Source organism: Manacus candei, unplaced genomic scaffold (assembly GCF_025592945.1).
Source record: "Manacus candei isolate 608988 ecotype Guabito, Panama unplaced genomic scaffold, ASM2559294v1 h1tg000019l, whole genome shotgun sequence".
In the NCBI taxonomy this organism is placed as follows: domain Eukaryota; kingdom Metazoa; phylum Chordata; class Aves; order Passeriformes; family Pipridae; genus Manacus; species Manacus candei.
In genome coordinates, this window is record NW_026138067.1 from 5,687,216 (window position 1) to 5,712,771 (window position 25,556).

Below are 25,556 nucleotides of genomic sequence, written 5' to 3' on the forward strand. Positions count from 1 at the left end.
GGTACTTGGAGTCTGTGCATTTGGTTATGAATTCCTTTTCCAACTTCAGTGGGTGTAGTCATACATAGAGATCTGTCTTGGCATCAAGTGGGGTGCCCTCTTAGCATTTCAGGAAAAAGTCTGTTTTCCAAAATCAAATCTTGCTATGACTTCTAGAAACATACTAGTTGTAAAACCAATGTAGGTCTGAGTTGGGGCTTTCTGGTTGGAAATCAGTCATTTGGAATTTTGCAGGTGGCATTTGCAATCTGTCAGTTCTGAGGATCCCTGGCCATGGATTTTTACACTGTTGGGCTGGCTGCAGTTGCTTTATCCCTTTTGAAAACTCTTTCAGTTTGTCTCTGAAATAATCATTATATGTAAAAAGAATATGGATACATGCATCTGCATGTGTGTGTACCCAAGTGTATGCAGAATAAAATCCTTAGCATCACATAAGATATTGAAAATATAATGAATAATTAAGGAAATAATAATAAGGAATTTTATTTTTGCCTTCAGAATTTTGGTGTCATTGACTGAGGGGAAGAAGGGACATGACGGTTTATTTTCTAAATCAGTGCAGTGCCTACAGACCTGCTGATTAAAAAAAAAAGAATTTCTGTACGTATTCTTTGTGAAGATACTCAAAGAGTATTTTGAAAGAGAAATAGCTTCTTTAATGCAGAAATACTTAAATCAATATTCATAGGATTTGTAAATTTTAGATGTTTCGTGATAGAGCAGCTATGGAGTCATCAGTGTTTTATTCCTGCTTTGTTGTAACCAAGCTATGTAATGAAACAGATAATTTCTTTGACCCTATGTATGTTCTAGATATTTAAAACAAACTAAATGGCCTCTCAGGTATATGGAATATGTAAAAATTTTAGACCAACTAAAAAATTTGACAGGAGTTTTTTTTTCCAGTGTTGGTGTGGGCATTCTTCACTGTGCTCATTGTAGAATTCCCTGGCCTTTAGGACCAGGGCTTTTTTCCCCTCCCAAGCCAAAGGACCCCAGGCTGTTGTGATTCTGTATCAGCAAGCCTGTAACAATACAAAGCAATACCTGTGTGCACACCCCCACGCAATACAAACAACAAACACACTGCCAAGCACAGATCCACAGGGGCAGAGTGCAGTGCCTGTTCCCGCACCTGTGTAAACAGGGCTGTGCTCCGGGGTCGCTGCTGCGCCCTCTTCTCTCCAGCTGGCCAGGACTGAACCTCACCGTGTGCACGAATCTGCCTGTGGTGCCTGGGGGGCTCTGGTACCTGCTGTGTGTGAGGCAGGAGTCCAGGCAGTGACTGCCAATCCAACCCGTGTCTCCCAGTTGCTGGCCCCTGGACCCTCAGGTCCCTCAGACATGTGGTCCTGCTCCAGTGGCTCATACTCCTATTGTCCTGCTTATGGGCTAGTCCCACTTGAAGTTTGCTAACCTTGACAGGTACATGCACACAAGACCAGTTAGAACTAGGGTGCAATGAGAATATGGGATGGACTGCAGCAGTGAAGTGCAAGCCTCGTGCCGTGAAGTGTAATTGGTAAGCTGTCCACATGGGACTGGCCCCCTTTATCCTCTGTCTTTGGGTTCTCCATACCTGGTTGTCTTCAGTCTACCTTAGTCCTTCCCTTTACATACCTTTAGTGGTTCCCTTAAACATCTCAGAGTAAATTTTGCACATTGCTGCAATACCCTAAAAAAACCTGTAATAAATTTTACATAGTCCCTAACTTCTCTCTGTTCTGTCATGGAATTCTTATTCCCCTGTATCTTACACGAGTAAGAAGTCTTATAAGCCTTTGGGTAATGCCTCAGTTTGCTAGGGAGTTTCCTACACTTGTTTTGTGGGTTTTGCACCACGAGCAGTGATCTGGATCATTCCCCTTCCATGTTTTTTAGGACTAGTGAGTCTGTGCACTCAGTTTTCACTAATTGTTCTTCTGATCCTTGCGATGGCTTTGTGTTTAACTGCTTAGCCTAGTCAGATAACCTAACATGGTCTGTTATATGAAAATATCTCTGCAGTACCTTCTGATCCCAGTGAGTGGACCAAGAATGTGGTGGATGCAGTAGAATTCATCTTGCTTAACCTTAGATGTCTGCACTGCAGGCATGGTGAACAGCTTTGCACACCTGATCTATACTCAGTGGACATAATTATTTATTTCAGGAGATGTTTCTCCCATCCTTCAGACATTTATACTATTATTTAAAACCTTGTTTTATTTTATAATTAATATTGTGATACAAAAGGTGGCTAGTTAAGTTGTGAATATCTGCCAAGGCTTACACAGAATTGCACACAGAAGCAATTAGGTTTAAGACGGGCAAAACCAGTGAGAAGTGAATACCTTCTGCACTTCCTGGAAGTTCTTGTCTGCTCCTCAGAACCACAAAAGTCTAAAAATATTTGAAGGGAGATGAATGAGATTTTGTAACTGAGGACAAAGAAATTTCTGGATAATGGTTTTGGGAAATAAGCTCAGTGTTACACTAAGAGAAAGATGGAAAGGGGTTTGAAGAAGAGGGACATTAATTAGAAAGAAAAGACTGTGATGTGCTCACCTAGGACTTCTGGGGCTTTAAAAGGTATGTGAAGAATTCTAGGACAAAATCAAAGATCATAGTTCAAATACCACCAACTAAAAACTGCTGAAAGTGTCATTCCTTACTATGTTAAATGAAAAAAATACATACTTCCTCTCAGTTGAAGATTGTGTTCTTTATACGCAGTTTGAAACAAATTTAAGGACTTATTTTCAAAGGTAATGGGTAATGACTTTTGCTGACTTTAGGCAGAGCTGCTGTTTTTCAGTGCCTTAAAAGTTTGATCTGGGATCTCTGAGGTTTTTAGAATATATAGTGGAAGATCTTGGGGTTTGAAATTTTTCTTATGTTAATAATGATTTCATTTTATCCAAGGCTGGAGCAGTTTCAGCAGATGCAAACAATGTGTGTTCAGTGGGTAGATGGAAATGATCAGGAGTTTATAGCATGTTGCATCGTGTTTTCTACTTTTAGAGCTTATGTGGGCAAAACCAAAGATCTTTCAGCAGACAAAAGAGCATTGCTGATTATTAAGAAGATAAATGGATGGAGATCATATTTTGACTGTCATTGTAAAAATGTGATTAAAAAACATAGTAGGATAGAAACCCACAGATTTAATATAGATTTAGCAGACATGTTGCACTCACGTATTTATTGCAAGACTGACATCTAAGCCTCTAACTGGTATTCAACCAGAGTGGAATTATTTGAAGATGTGGCTTTTTTCTGAGAACCTTATTGTAGAATATGACAATTTTTTTTCAGCAACTTGAGAAATGTCATTAATTTACAAAACAGTGTATGAAAACTGTCATTGCATAAGGTACAAGTAAATGGTGGAATGTAGCAAGGGATAGGGGACCTGTTATATCTTCTAAGAGAGGCCATCGCATCAAACACCTGCATGAAACAAGTCCACTAGTCCATGACAGAGCCGAAGCTTATCAACAGCTGCAGAGTCCCAGTCTGGGTGCTCCTGCTTTTGCTATCTGGGGCAAACATCCCTGGTTAACTAGGCAGCAGCATTTGGTCATTACTCATTTCCCTTTCACTTTGTCCTGCAAGAACAGCTGTTGGCTGTTTTTCTGCACTTTGAGATCTAGGGTAGAGATTGAACAGTACCTGAGGATGAAATCACTTCTTCCTATTTGTAAAACTGTTTTTATTAGAGGGTTACAGATTTTTCAGCATTATGGTTTTCATTCTCTTCTGGGTTTGTTCTCTTCACATCCCTGCCTCCCAAAATAGCTCCTTAGAAGTTCTTGCTTTCTCTGTGGTCATCATTGACTCAGCTGTATCATTTAGCATTTGCTAATCAGAAAATGGAAATACCTCTTACTTGAGGTTATTTCTACCATATAATATCTGCTGGAATATTACCCTGAATCCCTCCAAAAATGAGAATTGTTAGGCTCTTGAAGACCTATGGTTGCTTTAACCATTTGCAGATGCCTACGAACTTACGCTATGGTTTGCATAGTATTTGGGATGTATTAAGGGAAAGGAAACCTGGTCTCAAAAAGGCTTGGAGGATGAGAAGACAGGAGAGCCAAAGAGGAAGGATTATTACCAGAATATAACAATGTTTTGCGAACTGGCCAAACAGGTGGAGTTTGGTGTGGCAGGAGCTGGGGGAGCTGCAAGGCACAGATGGAAAAGAAAGGAGCACATGAACAGTTTTCTCACTCAGTTTGAGTGAAGATGATAGAGAAAATTCAATCTCTCTTATGATATAAGAATGTAAGGTGAAATATCTAAAATGCCTATTTTTTTTCACACAAGTGGGATAATCCAACATTTAAGTCTGAAGGCAAAAGAATCATTGGCTCAGCTGGGTATCTAAAGGTATCATATTTATAGACCAGCTATTTCAGGAATAGAGCCTGTGGTTTTTTGCATCACTGAAGGCAAAATATAACCTTGGCAAACAAAACCACTGGCAATATTTGCAGTTGCGTCATTCTCAAGTGAGTATTTAACATCAGAAAACGTTAGGACATCCGTGATAAGCTGCTGTTTTTACATAATCCTATCAGTTAGGGCTGTCCAGTGGCTGCGGTACAATATCTTGAACAGAAAATGTTTACTATCACAAGTTAAAGCAGCATGGGGTAGGTAACTGGATTATGATATTGATGTCAAACTGTGTAATAAACTTAATACAGTAATTGGGTGTCTAAATGTGGTTTGAAACTAAGGTTTAGTCAAAAGATGGTTTTTTTCCCTCCAGGAATAAAAGGAATAAAACCAGGAATCTGGCTCAGTGACAGTTCTTTAAATTATGGACAATGTGTAATAATTTGCTTCAAAAGACAAATACCTTTATGTGTTTTGTGCCTTATTCTGTGGAGAATCTTTTGTGTGAACAGCCCTAGAGAGAGATTTTTGTCTGAGCTCTCTACATTGAAAAACTGTCATGGTGAATTTGGACTGAGCCAAAATTCAAATGTATGGTCACACTAAGAGATGCAGTCATGGTAGCAGACACAGAAAAATGTGGCAGAACAGATCAGAACTAAATGCTCAAAAAATCTATTAAAATAAGTTTTGTTAAAATGTTTAGTAACCAAATATTTTATTCACAAGACAGGAAAAGCTGAAATAGTGTGCAGTGGGTTGCTAAACTAACCAGTTAAGTATCAGCAAGAGATACCTGAAGGAAGAAACTGCAAGTCAGTCAGGTTCTCATTTTATCCATCTGTCTTAATTCAACCTACTTTTCGTATCACCAGAATAAGACTTCAGCTGTCTTGTAGCTGTACTATCAGAAGCCAATGCTGTCACAGTTTTCCAAATTTTCTTGCAAAACTGCTGCTTTAGTGGGTACTCTGCTGAAAATGTCTCTTTGGTTTTGTTGGCTTTGGGGATGCCAAAATTCAGATGCGTTGGGCCATGATGTAAAGGCGTGTCCAGTCCAAGATCAGGGCCTGCTTTACTCTGTTCAACCATGTCTCTGAGTAACCAAGGGGAATACTAATGCTGACAGGTATATGTTTAATGCATAGCTACAAAATACTCCTAACTTGTTATGTAGGGCATTAGATTTCCCTGCTGGAGGCTGGCCATGGCAAAGCAAAGCTTTCCACTTGAGTCATTTACTCATAGTTGCAATCATGCAAAAGTTGCTGTTTTAGTAGGTGAGCTAATAACACTTCTCAGACTTCCCTCACACTGTTTTTCACCATGTTTGTTTATTGACTTTCAGACTTCAGGACATTTTATTCAGTTCTGACAGTTCTTTAGCAGCACGTTTTTTATCAGTGTCTCCAGGAAGCAGATACCATCAGCAATGTCCAGACCTACATGAGCGTGACCTGACCACAGAATTTCACCGTCTTGAAGATCTGTTAACTCCAAAATACAGGAATTTCAGTATTAACTTCAAGCCAACTGGTTAGAGATCTTGGCCCATTGGGTGTCCTAATGAAAACTGCAACATTTTCTGTAATTGTACAGAATCACAAAAAATTTTCAAGAGATCCTCTTGAAAACTTTCTGAAAGAAAACACAATCCAGACAACCACAATGTGTTTGGTATGTGTCATGTGTTGCTGCTGTGCATTGTTTGTTCAGTGACGGTGCACAGCCTGAAAATATGGTCAGCATAAGATCAGGCTGCCAGAAGTAATCTGTTCTTAAAGTACCTGAAGATGCAGTGATGTTGCAAATTCAATTCAGTGTAAGTATGTAGAAGAATTTTCTGTGGGGAAACTGTGATACTTTGTCAGTCTTAACAGTCACTAAAATTGTCTTTCAGGTCTTTTGAAACTTTTTCTTCTATGTTCTTCTACAGTAGATTCACTCTCCTGTGCTCAGTTCAAGGTTTAGAGTATCATTTTGTGTTCCTTTTTGCTGCCTTATTGGAGCAGATCTGATCTGGTTTATCCTACTCTGTGCCTTCCAAGTCTTCATTTTTAAGTTACTTTCAGCTTAATGCAAGATGATTTTCTCACGGTTATTGTCTCATTTGAATTAGCCAAATTGATTATTTTTCAGGTGATAGGAGAGTTTCAGTATGAGGTGGAAGTCTCCTCTTTAATTTGGGATAGTTTGGGGGTTTTTTTGATGGTAATAGTATTTCCTCCTTTGTTTTTTATTTATATATTCTAGCTATGATTAAAATCTAGAGCCCCCTTTTTGCTGCCTGCCAATGTGATTATCTTTTCTTCATAAACATTTATTCCCTTTTTCCATATTAATGGCATTGTGTCCTGAGTGTTTGGGAAATTCTGCTTTGCTGGTCCCTCTCTCATACTTTCACTCCACAGCATTGCAGTGGCCCAGCCCTCCTATTTCTAGCCACTGAAAAATACCAGGAAATTCTTAGTTCTGCTAACATGTTTTGCTAAAGATACTCAAAATTTTTTTCTGTGAAACCTGAAAGTTATGCCTGTCAGTGGAAAAATTACTTTTTAAAGAATTGACATTTAAACCCCATACATTTGAGTGGTGATTTTCTTACTTGCTTCCTTTGCAAGTATTTGACTTAAATTTATTTTTTCCAAAGGCAGCATATATGTCATACTCATTGTTGGCACCTAAAATTCATATGCCCAAACATTCATTGAACAAACAAAAACTGTTGTGCCCGTGTTTTATTACAACCAGTCTGATGTGATTTTGTGGGCAGAAGACCATGTTCTTGCCATCAGGGGTGACTTAATTATCAAAGTTGGATAAGCTATGTGCTGCTGTGTGAACAAATTCCAGATACCCAAATCCTGTTTAGTCCATAATTAGTTCTCCCTCCTTTCCCATTCATGCCCAGCCATGTCAATGAGGGCGTGCTGCTGCTAATAAGGTTCTGTAAGATGTTTTAGAAAGTGGTTTTGTATCGTGGTAGCATTTGGAGGGTTTTCATCCTCACCTACTTGAACTGTGTACCTGCTGTTTTGCCACTAATTGGTTCCTCGTCTGTCTCACAGGGCTCTTTACATGGTGTCACTCACAATCACTGCAACTCTCTGTTTCCCTCCAGCTGGAGAACCTCAGTAGTTCATGATTTTATTATTGTTCTTCAATTTGATACAATCTGTTCCTGACCATCTGTACCCACTCATGCTGGGAATATCAATACTGTAATTTTCCATCTCCCTCATAACTTGAGCTGATTTTTCCTGCTTGCAGCATTGTATGTACATGCCAGAATCTTCTATATAAGATGGAGTGACTCTGGAGCAGCAGCTACTTCAAGGTTTGAGCTCCTTGCTGAGGCACGATTGGACCGATGCTTGTTGCACATATTTGTTTGGGGCTATCCACTAATCCAAGGAACTGAGATGGAAATTGTCATGGAGACAAAGCAAAGGCTTAGCCAGTAATATTTCTAAAGAGGAAGGTGGTCAGCCTTGCATGCAGCTCCCACGCTTGAAGAATCAAGAGAGAAATTTCTGTCTTCCCTCTATCTTTGATGTACCCAGCCTTGGTAGACCTGTCGTGAGTTTACATAATCCTGCTGACATAACTCTTTGGATCAGAGTCTCCTAAGCAACCCAACACAGCAAGGTACTAGGTTCTGTAATGGGGGGAAAGGTGGCTTTGCCTCTGTGTGGGGTGTGTGTGCCTGCACGCGCATGTGTGTACTTTGCATAATTCTGGCAATTTGTATTCTACTGTACTTAGAAATAAGCAGGTTAATTTAGCTTTTCCTCTATTTGTTCATATCTGGTGCTTAGAGGATTTGGAAAATCCTATTCTCAGCCATCAGTTAATTTCATTTACATAGAAAATACTACAACTGTTATGTGTTGTCTGGTGGACTATTTTATTATTTTTTTTTAAATGTTTTTTTCTTCACATAATGTCTTGATGTAAAATGCTTCTAAATGTCATGTGATTAGAGATTTGATAAATTAAGTCCTTTCAGTATTTAAATAATCCTTCAGGTCCTGCAGACTCCTACATTTGTGTGTGTGTGTGAGAATATGAGGAAAAATAAAGACACATAATGGACTATAACAAGAGGTTCCAGTGATGTTATAAAGCACAAGAGTGAAGTTCAGACAATTTATGGTCCACAGAACAGAAACTCTCAATAGAATAATATTTCTATAAATCAAAATTTGTCCATTGCTTATTTTCTATATGTGATTCTGACTCATGAATCCATGCCCTGTAGAAATTTCTATTCCTTCTTGAGTCATGCAAATGTTGCCTCCTATCACCACAGATCTTCTTTCTCAAGTGATTATCTCTGTTGCACCCTACTCTGTTGTCATGTATTTTTTACTTCATGTAGCATCACTATTTTGGGGAAAAAAAATATTGTGCTGATTTTCCTTCTTTTTCAAAACTAATGTAGAATTCATTGTACCAAAATTGGAGAAGTACAAGAGGCAATCAGTATATACATGATATAGAATCAAGTAGGAAAAAATATGTATACACAAACAGAGTAATTTACGCTACTTTTTTCATGCTACCTTCATACTGCTTCTGTGAAAGAAGGTCTGATGACAAGAAAATGTCATTTTGAGGACATGTGGACATCATCAGGTAGAGACAATGTACTCCTCTCTATGACAAGGTTTATCTGGGGAGTGAACAGGTTTACTTTTTCCTCTTTTTAAGATATTCTGTGACAGAATAAAGCAAAGCTGAGGCATTTTTCCATGTCTTTCTCATCCTATGAACTGATAGAAAAGAAACATGACATAAAACAATGGAGTTAAAAGCTTGCTGGATCTGAAATCATGGACAGTAACACTGTGGACTTCAGGGCAATAGCAGATGAATATATGAAAGCTAAAGATGCTACCTCAGGTGGACAAAGTCGCAGCAGGCAACTTTCTGACTCTAAAGGAGAAGTGGTTCCTTGTGAGAGAAGCAAACAGCTGTGTGTCCAGTATGTCCTCTTTGCTTTCAGGATGGGAGTCAACAGTGCTGTAACTGGCCTGTCATCCTCTGCTACTGGGGGTTAGGTGCTAGGCTAAAAGGCTTTAGTGAAGTCCAGGTAGACAACATCCACAGTCTTTCCCTTGTCCACTAAACGGGTCACACCACCACAGAAGGCAATCAGGTTGGTGAAGCAGGACCTGCCTTTCTAAACCCATGCTGATGAGGCCTGATCCTGTCTTTATTCAAGACAGAAATATAGGAAAGAATGCACCCAGATAACTATAATTTATTTGGGTGCTCACTGTTAACACATTGGTGAAAAGTAAACAAGATTATTAACCTAGCCACTGTTGTGGAGAGAAGTACAGTAATGAGACAAGCATTGTAAGGACAGGACTGCTTTACTGAAGCAACTGTAAACATCTGAGTCTCAGTGCAGCTGGATGCTTTCTTGCTAGAGTGCATGCCACAGGTTTATTGCTCACAGTGTTAGCTCAGTGTTTTACACTTTCTTGGAGTAGTTATTGGTTCTGTTCTTTTCCTTTCCAATTCATAAACGCTAGCTTTTGAAAGTTTCATCCACTAATCTTATAGTGGATGTAGTCCTTTTTATAGGAGACAAGGCAGGCTTTAACAGCTGTCTAAAGTATCGTCTCCCCAAGAGATTCCTTGCACACTGGGAAATAACTCCTTTTACATTCAAAGAAGGAATTTCGCTACACTTTCGTATTATTTGATATACCACTTTGAAATGCAAGATAAAATGTCAAAAATGAGCTCATATTTTATTACCTCTTCTCTTCCATCCCTTCCTTTGCAAGACAATTCTTTGTAGAGAATTTTTTTCCCCCTTCCACTACAAAAACAGACAATGTATCCAAGCTGCTGCTTCTCATACCTCACTATCATCAGTAAAAGCTGGAAATGAAATTATAAAGTTATCATCCAGTAATGTTTTAAATATTTTTACTGTCTGACAGCAGTCCTAACATATTTCTTTGACATCAATTTGTAAGATACCGTAGCCTAGGGAAGATAATAGTTGTACTCAAAGGTTGTATATTTTCTTAGACTAGTATTGCTAATAAAAATAGTCAAGCTTTTGTGCATATGAATTCCTTCTCGGAATGTTTTGATTTCCTACTTACTAGGAACTAATTATGAATATAATTATATTCATGTAGCCAGTGAATTAATCTTGTTTTAATCATACTTTACTTTTAAGAATTCTGGTCTTGAGAGCAGAACACAAAGCAGCCATCATCATGTTACTGTGCATTTACTGACTCTCATTTGGCCTAATGCAATTTCCCCCTCAGCCTAGTAAAATGCCAAAGTTGATTAATGTTGATTAAGACTGTTCATAAACTTTTTATGCTGCACAGTTTGATTTTATCTGAGATATGTCAACTGGCATCTCGTGGGGAGCTTTTTAAGGGAAACAGTACTAGAAAGTGTCAAATAAGTGCTAATGATCTCTATACACAATAAAGAATATTTTTTCCGATCAGAATTCAGCTTTCGTCATTCTAGTGCCTTCTGTCTCTGAAGTATAAAAGGAACTTTTACAAAATACTAGCTCCTTTCTTCATGTACTGGAGCTAAAATTGTACTGAATGTTTACTTGAATTAAAAAAAAAATTAAAAAAAATTGCCTGTACCCTTATGCTTTTGGGAAGAATTTTGCAGTGCTACCACTTCTGCCTTTATGTATTATTTGAATTAATTGAACTTCCTGATCAATTTTCTGGTAATTTTGCAGATGTGAAACCTAGATAGGTAAACTTCTAGATAGAAAATACCATATGCTAAACTTTAACTATCATCCCTTTCAGATATGTTTTCATTATCAAAGCTGCTATATTCCAGGTCTGTGATAATCAACTGTGGTTGAAAATCCAAACACTTAAAGACCTACTGCCTTTGGATTTCGAGGAAAGCCAGTGTTTTCTTTCTCTTGCCAACAGAGGTCAGAATTCAAATGCTTCCAGTAAAGGAAGGACCTTAGTAATGGGCTGGTTTCACATGGATGCATGTTACTTTGAGAACTTCCCACTTAAATGCTACTTTGGGAAAACCTTAAGCAGTTCTACTCCAGCAATGACGCTCCACTTCCCAAACCACATCTCATTTTTCCTCAAAGATCAATTTAACACCATCTTACAATAATGTCCATGAAGAAATAGTCATCTTCCACTTCTCCACTTCTCTACCTTACTGCTGTCTTCTCATTTCAACCCGCTGCATTTATCTGAGCTACCTGTGCATTGTGTTTTGTCTGTGGCTCTCTGAATTTTTTGTAGCTACAGGCTGTTTTCTGTGCTATTTTTTCTATCAATTTCTATGGCACCGGACTCTTCATATATGACTAGGCTTTCTAGGCATGACTGTAATAACATTGATAATGATAATGATGATGATGATGATGGTGATGATAGTTCAGGATGTTATTACTACTTTTAATAATGAATTGGGATAGAAAATCCCATAATACAGTCCATGGGGAAAAAAAAATAGGGCAAACAATCATTTCGATCTTGTGTAAAATCAGGAGTTGGGACTTTGAAGATATCACTACAATAGGAATGAATATATTCCTGAGATCTGGAACAGGATATTCTGTACCAACTCTGAAGGACAGTCTTATGACTGAATGAAAAACACCAAACCATTGCATGTGACTTAAGAATACTGGTTTTTCTTCCAAAGTAGCTTGAGTTTTGGAAATGTGGAAGGGGTCAGGAAAGAGAGATTACAAGGCAGCAAACAGGAAAGGTAATGCTGCAGCCATACCTTGCAGGAACATGTGATAGTGTTCAAAGCACCTACTGTGCTAATGTGAGCCTGTGCTTTATGTATTGAATAATGTCTATATACTCATTGTTTAAAACCCATACAGTATCTGACAACTCAGAACAATTAAAAAGAGACCAAAGTCCACAAGTTGTGGACAATTTTTAATATCAGAGAGGGTATAAACACCAATGAATGGCCCATAAGTGACCAACAGAAATACATGGTATGTATGGTTTTGGTAGGATTCCTGATTCTAGGATTGTTTTAGCTAAACAATTGCTACACTGTTGAAAACAAAATCCTTTACTTATTACTGTCAGGCCTGTTGGAATATAAGAGTTAACTTGCTGCCCAGTTATTTAGAAACATTGCTGGTACAGGTCAAGAATCAGATAGAGATATATATCAAAGCTGAAGAACTCTAACTACGCAGGAATTTTTAGCTTCTTTCAAAATTTCCTCTGAGTTTCAACCAACTAACTGAACAACAATTGAAATTGAACTGTTAAATTCAGACAGAAGATATTGAGTAAGTTTAAGATCCTGTAAAGACTTAAGCCTGCACCTTAAATTCAGCTTGTTATATGTCACACTTATTTCAGACAGAGTATTTCAAACTGAGCATGTAAACAGGATTGCAGGAATGAGACATGATAAAAGTTTTTAGCATTGATCATATTTACAAACTTATGAACTTTATGTCTGTGTATAACTGCTTTGGACAAAACATCCCAAGCTCTATAAACCATGTTTTTAAGTATCCCATTCATAGAATCATAGAATAGTTTGGGTCAGAAGGAACCTTTAAAGGTCATCTAGTCCACTACCTCTCTGAACAATATGTTCCAGTGTTTTACTACCCTTGAGATAAATAAAACCTCTTCCTTCTATTTAGTCTACCCTCCTTCAGCTTAAAACCATTACCCCTTGTCCTACTCCAACAGGACCTACTAAAACACCTATCCCCATCTTTCTTACAGATCCCCTTTTGGTACTGAAAGGTCATGGTAAGGTCTCCCAGAGCCTTCTCTTCTTCAGGCTGAATAAGCCCAACTCTCTCAGCCTTGAACTGGAAAACAATCTAACTGATCTGAGCTTTTCCTCAGTTTTCAGCTTACAGAAAACCTACGTGCCAGGGACTTTCCCATATTGTATTTCAAAATACAACCTGGATACCAGCTCCTTGGTCCATTGAAAGAAGGCAAATCAATCTCTTGCCACCCAAGCTGATTTAGGAATAAGGTTGAGCATCCTCCGTACCCTCAGCAGCTACCATGATACCCATGGTGAGCCCTCAGTCTTCTAATCCAAAAGGCTTTTGTTAATGGTACTCCCTGAGCCAGAAAAGGGTTTGGAAGTGGGTAAGGATTAAATTACACTCTTCAGCACAATTTAAGAACTTTCCCCTTCTTCTGACCATGTGAAGATATTGATCATATGCATGGAGAGGAGGAAAAAGTGGGGGCTCTAGCCGAGAGACCCATATTTTTCTGTCTACTGCAGACAGATCATTGACAGTGAAATTGGGAGGGGCTATTTCATTGAGTATAGCTGACATAGGATTATGGTCAATACCGTGTATACTATGGATAACCCTTTATTATGGGAAATGAGAGTAACAAATGAAGAAAACTAACCTCTACCGATAAATATCTAGCATTCTTCAAATCACTTGTGGGCAAGTATCCAACTAATAGAAATTTACTTGGAGCAGAAAAAAAAAAAGCATACATAGTAAGCAAAATCTTCATGAAAGAAACCAAATGGCAATGTAGGTGACATTATACAATATAATTAGCTTCCTCATGTTAGACAGGAGAAAGCTGGGACAGATCCAAGACTGCACAAGAAAACCAGTCTGTGATGGTTTGATGGCACCTGGGAATCACAAATTCCTACAGTGTAGTTTTGTCCTTCCTCAATGGGAATTTGAAGAGCTCCTTGCAAACTGCTCACAGGAAGTGTCCTACAGGATACATTTCTTGCTGGTTATACATCTGATTTGATTGAGAGTCTGAGTACTGGACATTTTCAACCAAAAATATGTCTTTAGTTTCCTCCACTCACTGATCTGTAATGGAATACTCTAAAGTTCCTTTCATGTCAGCTACATAAAGATGTTTTCCAAGTTTCAACTTGTGACAAAAATAACATAAATAATTAGTTACACTGGATTTCTGCCTTATACAAAACATAATAAAGCAGATGTTAGCATTTCCTTTTCAGGAAAGGACTATGCTTAAATTATGCTTGAATCTACCAACTCATTTGCTCTTGTAGTTGCTATGAGGAAGGAAATGGGAGTAAGTATAATGAGACCCTTAGTGAAAGACGTTTTGTGGTGATACATAAAACCAGGTTTCAATGCCACTGTTTCCTTGGGAACCCCTCATGTCTAGCAGAACTGGAAAGGAACAGACTGAAAAAAGGGTATCAGAAAACTTATATAATTAACTCTGCTGGTGTCAGTACATTTAGATGACTTAGAGAAGCCACCAAAATAAAGTATCATGTGCTTTTAATATACAACTGGAGTGAATTTACATTTGCAGATTTTACAGCAAAGAACAATTTCAGCAGAAGATTGTAAAGCAGTTGTGGGAATCTGCTTTTTCAGAGTGTGGTAGTGAGTTTAGAATGAGAACCGAGATGAACAGGAAGGGCAGGTACCTGGGGACGTGAACATGAAGGTCAAAATTTACAGGTGAGGTAATTGCAAATGAATGCTCCTTAAAAATCAGTTTTGTAAATGATCATACTACATGATAGTAATTTTTATTGTTGGTTGATTGTAGATTATCATTGACACCATTACTCATGCTTTGAGTATGTTTTCATCAATATGTCACCTGGGTCATGTAAATAACAGTAACAACATGAGACAATTCAGTGCAGGCTGACAGGAACATGAGCAAATGATGTTTGATTTTATTTGCAGAAAAATGTGAGGAATGATAGGTGGAAATGATTGGGAGAAAGGAAGGTAGAAGCGCAGAAAGGTTGTGTTGAACCATTTCTTCATTGAGGATGTCATCTGCTCTGAATCTGCTCTCTCTTTTCAAAGCCAATAGCTAAATAATATAGGGATTACAGTTCCTGTCCCTGGCTTTATTTGTTTATAGTTATTCGCTTACTGGTACAGGATTTAGCAGAAACAGAACAAATACCAAGGAGAAAAGAAAGCTCTTGAAATTCTACAGTCATGCTGAGAGCAAGTATTTGTAATTTGTGGGTGAAAAATCATAGGCACAATGAAATTATTACAGAAGCAGTCACTGTAAATCCAGAAAGTTCAGAGGTAAATGTCCATCAGAAAAAAAATTCAGATGAATGAAGCAATGCACATAGGACTGTAGTCATGACTTGCAATCAAACCCACAGCCTGAACACTGTTAGTGTTTATGGTTGAGGCGTGGCATGAAATATTTTTGAACCAACTGTGTAACTTGACAGCGTGGAGAGATTGCTTTCAAGTGGTCTGGTTATTTTTAATCATTCTTAGAAGTGATTGAGTAATTTCTCTTTTTCTCCACTTCCTCAGGATAAAATGTAGTTTCCCAAAGGGGTCAGTGCAGTTAATTCTTCCATTCAACATTCATAGATTGATAAGGACTGTACTATCTTTGGTAATCTGATGACACATGGTGCTACATTTCCTTCTCTTTTTGACTTCAATGCCAAATTTATCTAGTGCCTGGAAGAAACAAAGAATTCAGTGAGAGCCAGCTGGCTGGAATCCAGTCTGAAAGGTGAAGGTGATGTGGACCGAAAGAGCAGAATACTTTCAGGACTGAATGAAAAATCATACAGTTTATTTTACAAGGATATCTGCATCTATATAATTTGCTCAATGTCTTCACAATGGTTTATGTACAATAACAAAAGATCTATTACACATATTTTTACATTAAGAAATGGAACAGGGTCCCTTCAGCTAAGGATGCCAATGACATTTTTTAGACAAAATTAAATTTCGATTAATATATGTGCATGATAATAGGTATGGATTACTGTTAAGACTTGCTTTATCACAGCCAGTCTCTATCCTTCTGGTAATCTGTTCCCCCCGAATTTGTTTCCCCAAAAGAATGGTTTTCAGCCCAATATTACATGTGGAACTCTTTAGCTAGTGGAGCTACATCCTAGAATTTATTCTCTGTGGAAATACAGCTAATGAGGACCATGACAGTTTCAGGAAGATGACTTTTTTCCCCAGGCCTTTGCACCTGGTTATAAGTTGATGTCATGATCCATTACAAATAGCACCAGCTGCAGTAATGTATGATTTTAAACTGTTAAAACTAAACCTTACAAAACCACTTTATTATTGCTGCATATGCTTAGATGTTAACCAACACTGATGTGAGTTACATCTTGTGAGAGAACAGCAAGAACTGTCACTTGTAGATTGAAAACCTACAGATTTGGATTGAATTGTTTCTTCAGCATTCCTGGATAGGGTATTTTCCTTTTATTTGGGCTGGATGGCATTTTGGGTACTGTAGGATACTTTTTCCAGAAATAATTTCTTGCCACCAAAATAACTGCTCAGGTGGGGGACTAGAAGTAGCAAAAGAGTTTTGAGAGCTTTCTTCCACCACTACCTGGTGTCCACATGAGAGGAGGGCTTGCTTCTGCAGACTTCTCTCATGGGTATCACAGTCTTGCTCTTCTGGGTAAGAGGAATCTGTCCAGACAGTCTCAGGGGCAGATTTCACACTGAAGGACACCCCAGCAGGGTGTTTGTGGGCGATGGTGGATCAGCTGCTCTGCTGGGCTGGACCCGCACGGCTGAACAGCGATGCCGCTCCCGGCTCGGGGGAGGGAGGCCGGCCCTGCGCCCATCCCGCCGCTCCCCTTGGCGCTGCTCTCCAGTTCCCAGCCCGAAGTTCGGACTGCGCCGCCGGGCCTTCGAGTGGATGGGGCTATGGGGGCTCTGCCGCCCTACAGAGCCGCTTCCCCCTCGCCCTTCCCGATGCTTCCTCCTCCTCCTGGAGGGGGCCGGCGCTCCCCCCGCCAGCTCCTTCGCTCCGGGGCTGCTCTCGGGGCTGGGCCCCGCCGAGCGGGTGCCGCTCTGGGCCCGCCCCGCGGGCAGCGCCGGCGGCGGGACCGGCGGCCGCGCAGTGTCTCCCTGCCCTCCCCCTCGCCCCCCCGCAGCCGCCGAGCTCGGTCCTCCCAGCGCGTCGCCGGCGCCTTGGCTCCTCCTTGTCCTTCCTCGCGTGATTTTTATCGCGTCCATTTTTCGTGCAGGGATAAATAAATAAATAAGGGCAGCTGCCGCCCGCCGCCCCCCGCCGCCAGCCCGCGCGGCGCCGCTAGGGGCGGCAGCCGGGCCCCGCATCGCCCCGCGCCGCTCGGCTCAGGCGGGGGAGGCGGCGGGGCGATGCGGAGCCCCCTCCCGTGACTCCGGCTCTCCGCCATGCCATGGGTTAGGCGGACTCCATCCCGCAGCCGAGAGGGCACCAGCCAAGCGAGGCGGCGGCAGGAAGCGGCGCGGCCCGGCCGAGGAGCGGCGGCGGGAGGCGGCGGCGGCGGGAGGCGGGCGCGGCGCCCCGCGGCCCCTTCCATGAACGGCGGCGAGGAATTATGAGCCGCGGCCGGCGGCCGGGACTGGCGCTCGCCCGCTGGGGCTTCCCCCGCTGCGCGCCCCGGGGCGCCGGGGCTTCGCTCTCGCACGGCACCCGCCTCGCCCCCCCCGGCAGCCGCTGCCCCCGTCTCCTGAACCCCCGCCGCTGGCTCCGTCCCCCCTGTCCCCGCCGGGCGCTCGGGGCTGGGATAATCTCGCTCGCACCCAAACCACAGCTCTCCCGCCGCTAATCCTGCCCTCTCCTCTCTCCCTCCCTACCCCGCCCCCGGCCCTTCCTCTCTCGGCGCTGCCCTCTCCCCTCCCCACTCCCCCTGCTCGCGCCCCGGGGCCCCTCCGTCCCCGTCCCCCCGCTGCCGCCGGCGGCCGGGCGGGTGGGTGCGAGGTCGGGGCTGACGGGCACCCCGCCCCTCCCCGGCGGGGCCGTCATTAGGCTGCCGGTTGATTACAGGGTATTGATTTGTATGTGCTTCTCCCGGCGCCGGCCGCTCCCGCTGGTGCTGCCGGAGTTCGGGCAGCGCTTCCCGTAGCGGCGGCAGCTCCCACCAAACATGTCGGCTCCCGCCGGGCCCCGGAGCGGCCCCGCCGCTCCTCAGCCTCCTCCGGCCCCGCAGCCCGAGATGCCGGACCTCAGCCACCTCACGGAGGAAGAGCGGAAGATCATCCTGGCCGTCATGGACCGCCAGAAGAAGGAAGAGGAGAAGGAGCAATCCGTGCTCAAGTAAGGGCGGGCGCATCCCTTCCTCGTCCTCCCGGGCCCGCGGCCGCGGAAGTCTCTGCCCCGGCCCCGGGGGGCGGCACGGCCGGGGCGGGAGAGAGGAGCCGGGCGGGCAGGGGCGGGCAGGGGTGCTCGGCGCCGGGCGAGTGTGGGGCACGGCGCAGGGGGGACCCGCGGGAGCGGCAGAGAGGGGACCGGGCTCTCCGCCTGCCTCGGCCGCGCTCCGCGGGGCGGCTGCGGCTCCGCGCGTCCCGCCGCCGGCGGGGCCAGGCGCCCAACATGGCCGCACAGGTGCCGTCCTCACCCGGCGTGTGCCACCGGCAGGACGGGGGTGGGTCGGGGCGGCGGTCGGCGCCGCCGGAGGGGGCGGACCGGCGGCACCGAGCCCCGTCTCGGGGGCGCGGCGGGCTCCACGCTGGCGGCGGCGGCCTTGGCGGGCGGAGCGGGACCGCCGGGGCCTGGGCTCCGGCCGCTTCGCTGGGTGGGTTTGCCACCGCCGCCATCTTCCCCCGACAACGTGTCTGCCGCCCGCCCCCGCCCCGCTGCTCTTTCCAAGCGTGAGCCCCGGCTCCGGGGGAAGCGGGGCACGGCCGTAGGGGCGGCCCCGGCTCTGGCCCCGGCCCCGGGAGCTGTCCACGGCCACTCGGCTCAGCACCGGGAGCTGTCCGCTGTCTCTCGGCTGGGCTCAGCACCGGGAGCTGTCCGCGGTCTCCCGGCTGGGCACGGGGCGGTGTTGGCGGAGCAGAGGGGCCGGGGACGTGCGGTCTCTCCCCGTGCGCGGTGCCCCAGCCCTGGGCGGGCCGCCGGTCTCGGTGGAGCGCGGGGGTCCCGCTCCCGTGCGCGGCGTGGGTCGTGTCCTTCCCTAGCCGGGCTGGGTGGCACTGAGTAAAGTCGACAAAACTGTCCTCCCTCCGTGGCAGAGCAACCACGCTGGCTTCTAATGGCTTAAAAATAAGCAAAGCTACTGCTATCGTGGACGTGACTTTGATGAGTGTGAGAAAGCTGAAGCACTAAGCGGTTTTTTATACCGAAATTAGTGTTGTGCCTTGGGCATGTTAACTGCAGCTGGCCTTTCACACTCAGCACCTGGAAGCTGTCCTCTGGGCTTTAGTTGCTGACTTTGAAGTCTGTTTCCAAGATTCATTGCATTATTGTTAGCATCATACCAAAAGCTTCAAATATCATTTATGTGACAGCTCCTAAATGTCGAGGTGATCTCCTAAAAACATTTCAAAGTCTGTTAAAAGAGGATTTTTTTGAGGTGAACATTTTGAAACATGTTAGTGTAATGTGAGCACTGGAAATAAAGAGCCATACCCTGTTTTGTCACCACCTCTTAGCCTCTTGCTCTACAATTTGTTTGCTATTGTAATACTTTTATTTTAAAACAATTTAGACTCCTTTACATTACTAAATTGTGTGATATATCAAAATAAATTCAAATGTGTTTTCTAAAATTTCTATACTCTTAAAAATCTTTAACAAAGAAGGAAATGGAAGTTCAAGTTGCAAATTGCAGGTCTTCAAGGAATTCAAGTTGCAGTTTAAATATATATTAATAGCATTACTGTTTTAAAGAAGGTTTCTGGCAACTTTTGTTGTGGACAATAATATTTATGATCAAATATAAAGTATGATTTCAGTATGATACTTGAATCAACTTGAACTGGTAAGCTTGCAAATGAATAAACTGTTCTCAAGTAATGGCAAGGTAAAACCAACTTAAGAAATGAAACAGAACTGTTTTCATGTGTAGTTTTCAGAATCTCAGAAGCAGACAATGGACAAAAGAAAGGTCTTCAGCAACTCTAAAGATAAACTTTGTGTGGCATTCAGTTTCTCTTTATGTCTCACTAAAGTGTCCTCTTGAGTTCTGGGTAAGCTGTGGGGGAAATGGCATGGTATAAAGTTTATACAAAAGGGATAGCCTAAAGCAGCTCTCTTAGGAAAACGCTGTTGTCAATAGAATTTGGATAGATAGCCTACAATATTTTAGAGGATACTGAGACGTGGTCTGGTGTCAGATGAATAACTCACCAGTTTAATTTTTCTTAAAATGAAGTGTTTCTTTGAACCACCAAGTACATGTTTATTCTGAAAATATCTACAGATTTATTAAGAACAACTCTCCACCAAAGTAATACCAGAGATTGTTCTGCATCTTTAGGTGAATATTACTGAGTTTAATTCTCTTGATAGATGTTTTCCTTCTGTCAAGAGAAGAGAAAGAAGAAGAAAGAACCCCCCCATATTTATATGAATGAACTGCTGTTATTGCATAGAGATAAATATAGAGCTAAATCCTGCAGTCTTTGTTCAAGTGTAATTCTCCTCGAAGGCAAGCTCCTTTTGAAGTGGAAGGTATTTTTGTCTGTCTAAGCAATAAAATTGTGTCATTTAATTCCATGGAGAAATGTAGCAGGATAAAAAAAATGCTGAAAACAAGAGTTGACATTTAGAGATATTAGCACAAGAACTGTTCAAATGTTGAAGAAAGCAGCAAGCATGTCTTCTCTCTAATTTATTTTTTTTTATTTGTGGTGATTGAGTGTCAGTATGAATGGCTGGTCCCTGGGCTCTACTTCCTTTCTTAATTCTATTTCTATCTTGTGTCTTTCAAACTCTTATGCTGTGCCCATCACTGTGGTATTTGAGCATTTTCCAAAAGAGCATTAAGTAGTGTGACTCACATCTGTAATGTGGACTATTTATTCTTTTCCTTTCGCTCCCTGGGGTAAATATGTGTGGATTTAAAATAGATACATAACTTCTCCTTATGTTTGTTTTACTGTTTTGGGGGAAAGGAAATGCAGATGGTATCGAGTTGTAGTCTGTAGCAACTAATAGTGATCAGGTCAGCATGAATTCTTGCCAGGATTTGCTGGAACATCATGGCATGGAAAGCAGAAGCTTTCCAGATTTGCTCTCTCCTTTGGCCTGGTTTGGTCTGTGAAATACGCTGAGCTACAGTTGTGCACTATGTTCCTGTGGTGGAGCTTCTGCTTTAAAAAGGATGAGTGGCAAACTCTGATGCTTTGACTATCTCTCTTCTGAAATTTTTGGGACACTTGGAGTGCATTTTGAATGTCATGTACTAAGAAGGTGTCTTTTTGACAAGGGTTTTGAATGTATAATTTGCATAATATTTGATATGCATAATATGTGACAGAAAATTTATGTCTGTACTCTGGGTGTAAGTATTTCTCTGCTGTTTTAAGAATATTTACATATTTTCAACTTTTATCTTTTTACTGTCTTGGATGCAGCATAGAACTTTTGGTGATGACTCTTCCTTCACATTATGCGCATCCTTCCTCTTATAAAATCTAGTTTTGTGTGTGTAAGCTTTGTAACAGATTTTAGACAGCACATTTCCTGCATATGGATTGATTTATGGGATCAGTCTTGTACCTTTTTACTTTTCATTTATTCTTTGTTTCTATATCAAAGAACTGTATTGAGAGGATGCACAGAGAAAAAAAAATTAGATGTTAGGATGCTGCCATTATTTATAAAGATTTCTGTTTCAGCCTGTGTGATCTGCATATACACTTTTCTACTTGCAGTATCATGAGTTTCCAGCTCCTTTGCCTAGCAATTCTAAAGATAAAATGCTCTCCTTCTAAAGTCAGACTCACAGCTCTGAAAAGACATGCATTTCAGCTTTTCATGGGCATGGACAGTTTGACCCAGTAGAAGATGAAATTTTTCCAAGAGAAATTTCATTATGAAATGATCCAACTTTTCATGTATTTGCAAAGCATCACAGGTTTACCATGATGTCTCTATAAAACACCTCTTTTAAATGTGTGTGTGGCATTGTCATCTGATTTACCCAAGGAGACGTGTGGAAACACGGTGGGTGTGTGCTAGAGAATGGTGGCTCTCTGTTAGCCACCACTGTCAAGTCCAGAGTGAGTTTTAGGAAGGTACAACTGACTAGAGGCCTGTGTGTGCTCAGTTGCTGTGTCACTGATTGCACAGACATGTAAAAATTGGGTAGCCACACTGACTGAAGCAAAATCTCTGACAAGGAAACCTTAAGGAAGCTGGGCTGTGTGGGCTCTGTATGGCACTCTGAGAGAGTGAGATGTGGGGCAGGAGGCTCACTTGGGAAAGAGGAAGCAATAGATGGATGGCCGTGAGCCATCATAGCAGTGTAAATATCAGCCTCACAAAGCTATTGTGCTATTTTATAAATAATTATCCTCCTTTATAAATAATAAACTCAGATTTACACTGTTTTAAAAGCATTATGTATTTAGTTGGATTTTAGGGCTGGAGGGATGAATTGATTTTGCTTTTTGAAAACAGAGATGAATATAGGAATTCCTAAGTTTATAGGGTCAGGCAAAAAGATTTGCTTTTGACTAAATAGTAAACTAGGACTCCAGGCACTGTTAGTTGTGCTTCCCTAATTTTGCACTGCCTTTTGTCTGAATTTGGAATTCTGATTAGAACAGTTTGTTGCTACACCACTCGTCATTTTGCTTTTGTTTCTATGCATTATAAAATAAAATATGTTCAAGGTGAGTTTAAAAGTAATAACTTTATGCAGTATAAAATAAATGATAGTGGAGGTTATATAAATATATATAGTCAAGGAAGATACCTACCCCTTGCCCCGCCCTGGTCTGTCCTCGTCCCTTCCTACTACCTCATTCTCTGCTCCCTCCTAATATTCTTCATCACCACTCCTTTCTTTTGTTTTAACAATTTGTACTGCTTTTTGGGCCTCTCTCAAAATTGTCATTGTTCCTTGCTCTTCACTCTTATCACATGCTTAGACATTTTATTATGTAGATAATACTTGTCAGGTTGTCACACCTTGTACCATTTGCTCTTCAAGTAGACTCAGTGTTTACGACTGTTCTCTAAAGCATCTATCACTCTTTTAGGCACTGTCTACAAATGATAGCAGTAGTACTTCCTCTTAGTGACTAAGCAGAATGTATTTGGAGATTATACTGAGTGGCAGTTACACTAATTATTTGGCTTGCTAATGTTAAAGTTGAGTAAAATTTTGGAAGACGGCAATAGTGCTGATGTTCTCACATTCAAAAGGTACAATCAGGATGAGTTGGATGTAGAAAGGTTTGACATCATATGGGACTCAAAAATAGTAAAACAGACACAGGATTTAGTTAACAAAGAACCCCCAAAATAGATATTTAACACCAGGCAGTGTGTGCTTTCTGTAATCTTGTCACATAATGATTTTTCTGTGCTTCTTTGGGGAAAAAAAAAAAGAAGAAAATATTTAATTTTACATCTGAAAGAGAAGAGTGGGATCATAACTTAAGGCGCTTGGGCCATATCCTAGAAAGCAGTGCCTGGGTGAAATGCAGTGGTCTCTGGAGGTGAGGTTAGGGGACTGAATGGTCCACTCTGGGTTTTGTTGGCGTGCATCTGTGAGCTGAGTAACATCTAAATAACTGAGAATGTCAAATAATTGATTTTTCCATTGAAACAACAGACTAATTAGTATATATATTGTAAATGTCAAAATACACAGAAGTGAGGCTACTGCAGAACTGGTGTAAAATGTGTTTTTACTCTGCCAATGAAGTACTAAAATACTCACAGGATATTGAAAGTTCCATAAAAGGGAGAAAAAAAGTAAAATAATAGTTTGAATTTTGAAATTTAATCTAGTGGAATGGGAATTTTCTTCAGCTTAATGCCACCTCGCACATTTTTGCTTTAGTGGCTTTCTTAAAGTTTTACTGTCATATTCACAGTCAGTCAGAATGCTAGGGAAGTTTTGAAGACCCTTTTCCAAGAAGGAGTTTTTTGGTGTGATACTATCTTTCCGTTTCCCCAACATCTTCACTGATGGTGCTTTTTTTGACAGAAACTTGGGGACATAAAACACCAAGAACATGTGAAAGTGATGAGTTATGATCTCATCTATACCTGTTTGACTGCGACAGACACGATACATTAGCAATGAGCTTTGAGGTGGGGATGATCTTTTGAGTTAGGTTGAGATGCTGTGGGCTGTCTTAATCATGTGTCTTGCTATATCATGGTTAATAGCTACAAGTTATCATAGATAACCTAATCTCTTTAAACGTGGTCAAGAGTCTTTAAATTTAGACTTACAAGAGGGAAGAATATCTTGAAATACTAATTGTTTAAAAATGGCATTCAAAAGAATTTGTCTTTCAGACAAATTAATTTTTTTATAAATATTAGATTCAAATCAGACCACATTGTTTTCAATGCTTACTGAGTTTAGATTTTGTCTCTTTTGCAGGACTATGTGGTGTAGCAGGAGGAACTGTTACATTCTTGAAATAACTGTCTGTTGAGGGTATGTTATAGTTTATTAACCAGTTTACATCAAATCTGGTGGTGCATTTGTAAACTCAGTAAACTCCAGCAACTTGTCTCATGAGTTATTAAACTCCTGGCGATACCGTAACATTACAAAATCAGTGCTGTGCTGAAAAGATGCTTCTGCATGATATTATGTTGTGACTGTGTCCTCATGTTGTTTCTCCAAGATAGTCTTGAAACTGCAAAGGCATCAGTAAGGCCTGAGACTGGAAGAGTTAATGTAACAGGACAAGATTGTATAGGGGAGCAGTGGTGCATTTAAGAAGTTAATACATGTAATTTTTTGGAGAGTAAGGGTTCAAAGCAGTTTCTGCTGTTCTCTGATGTTTTCACTGAAGGTAGAAGGCAGTTCTTTTATAGTCTTGAATTTAAATATCAGCTATTATCACATTTCTCTGCCTAAACATGCTCGCAGAGTGATCTCAGTTGCATTTTGATAAAGAAATCAAATTTGTGCATTTTGATAGGGGAAGAGTAATGGTTATAACAGTTGGCTTTATGTATCTCCAGGAGTTTTGAAGGTTTGATGTGAGGCCCTAAAGAATGCTTTTGATTTAGACTTTGAACTCCTTTACTAAAAACACAGTGAGATATTCTGTTTGTTCTAAAAGGAGTTAGCAAGAGTTGAACTGGTGTTTCAAGAAAGTGTTTCAAAGTTTCAAAAAAATTTAGAAAATTTGTAAGAAAGTCTTTAAACTTTTAATAACACATTATTTTTTTTTGTTTATTCTCTCTGTGGGGTTG

General features: G+C 41.4%; 2 protein-coding genes across 31 annotated transcripts in view; one reads left to right on the forward strand and one right to left on the reverse strand.

Annotated features, from left to right (window-relative positions):
• Positions 1 to 14,992: 14,992 nt before the first annotated feature.
• On the reverse strand, positions 14,993 to 17,755 carry LOC127470079 (homeobox protein engrailed-2-like). The gene is made up of 2 exons (XM_051785191.1): positions 16,773 to 17,755; positions 14,993 to 15,862 (listed from the first exon to the last, which is right to left on the reverse strand). Exon 1 carries the CDS (start codon positions 17,507 to 17,509, stop codon positions 16,883 to 16,885), a length of 627 nt encoding a protein of 208 aa, XP_051641151.1. The 5' UTR covers positions 17,510 to 17,755; the 3' UTR covers positions 14,993 to 15,862; positions 16,773 to 16,882.
• Positions 17,756 to 18,154: 399 nt separating this feature from the next.
• Positions 18,155 to 25,556, forward strand: part of RIMS2 (regulating synaptic membrane exocytosis 2) — a 449,774-nt gene continuing 442,372 nt past the window's right edge. For 21 of the 30 annotated variants that reach the window (XM_051785125.1, XM_051785127.1, XM_051785135.1 and 18 more), the window contains exon 1: positions 18,166 to 18,473. In XM_051785125.1, the coding sequence (XP_051641085.1) occupies positions 18,304 to 18,473 (170 nt within the window). In that variant the 5' untranslated portion in view covers positions 18,166 to 18,303. Of the gene's footprint in view, positions 18,474 to 25,556 lie in introns of all 30 variants that reach the window. The other 9 variants (XM_051785115.1, XM_051785116.1, XM_051785117.1 and 6 more) reach the window with 2 other exon arrangements.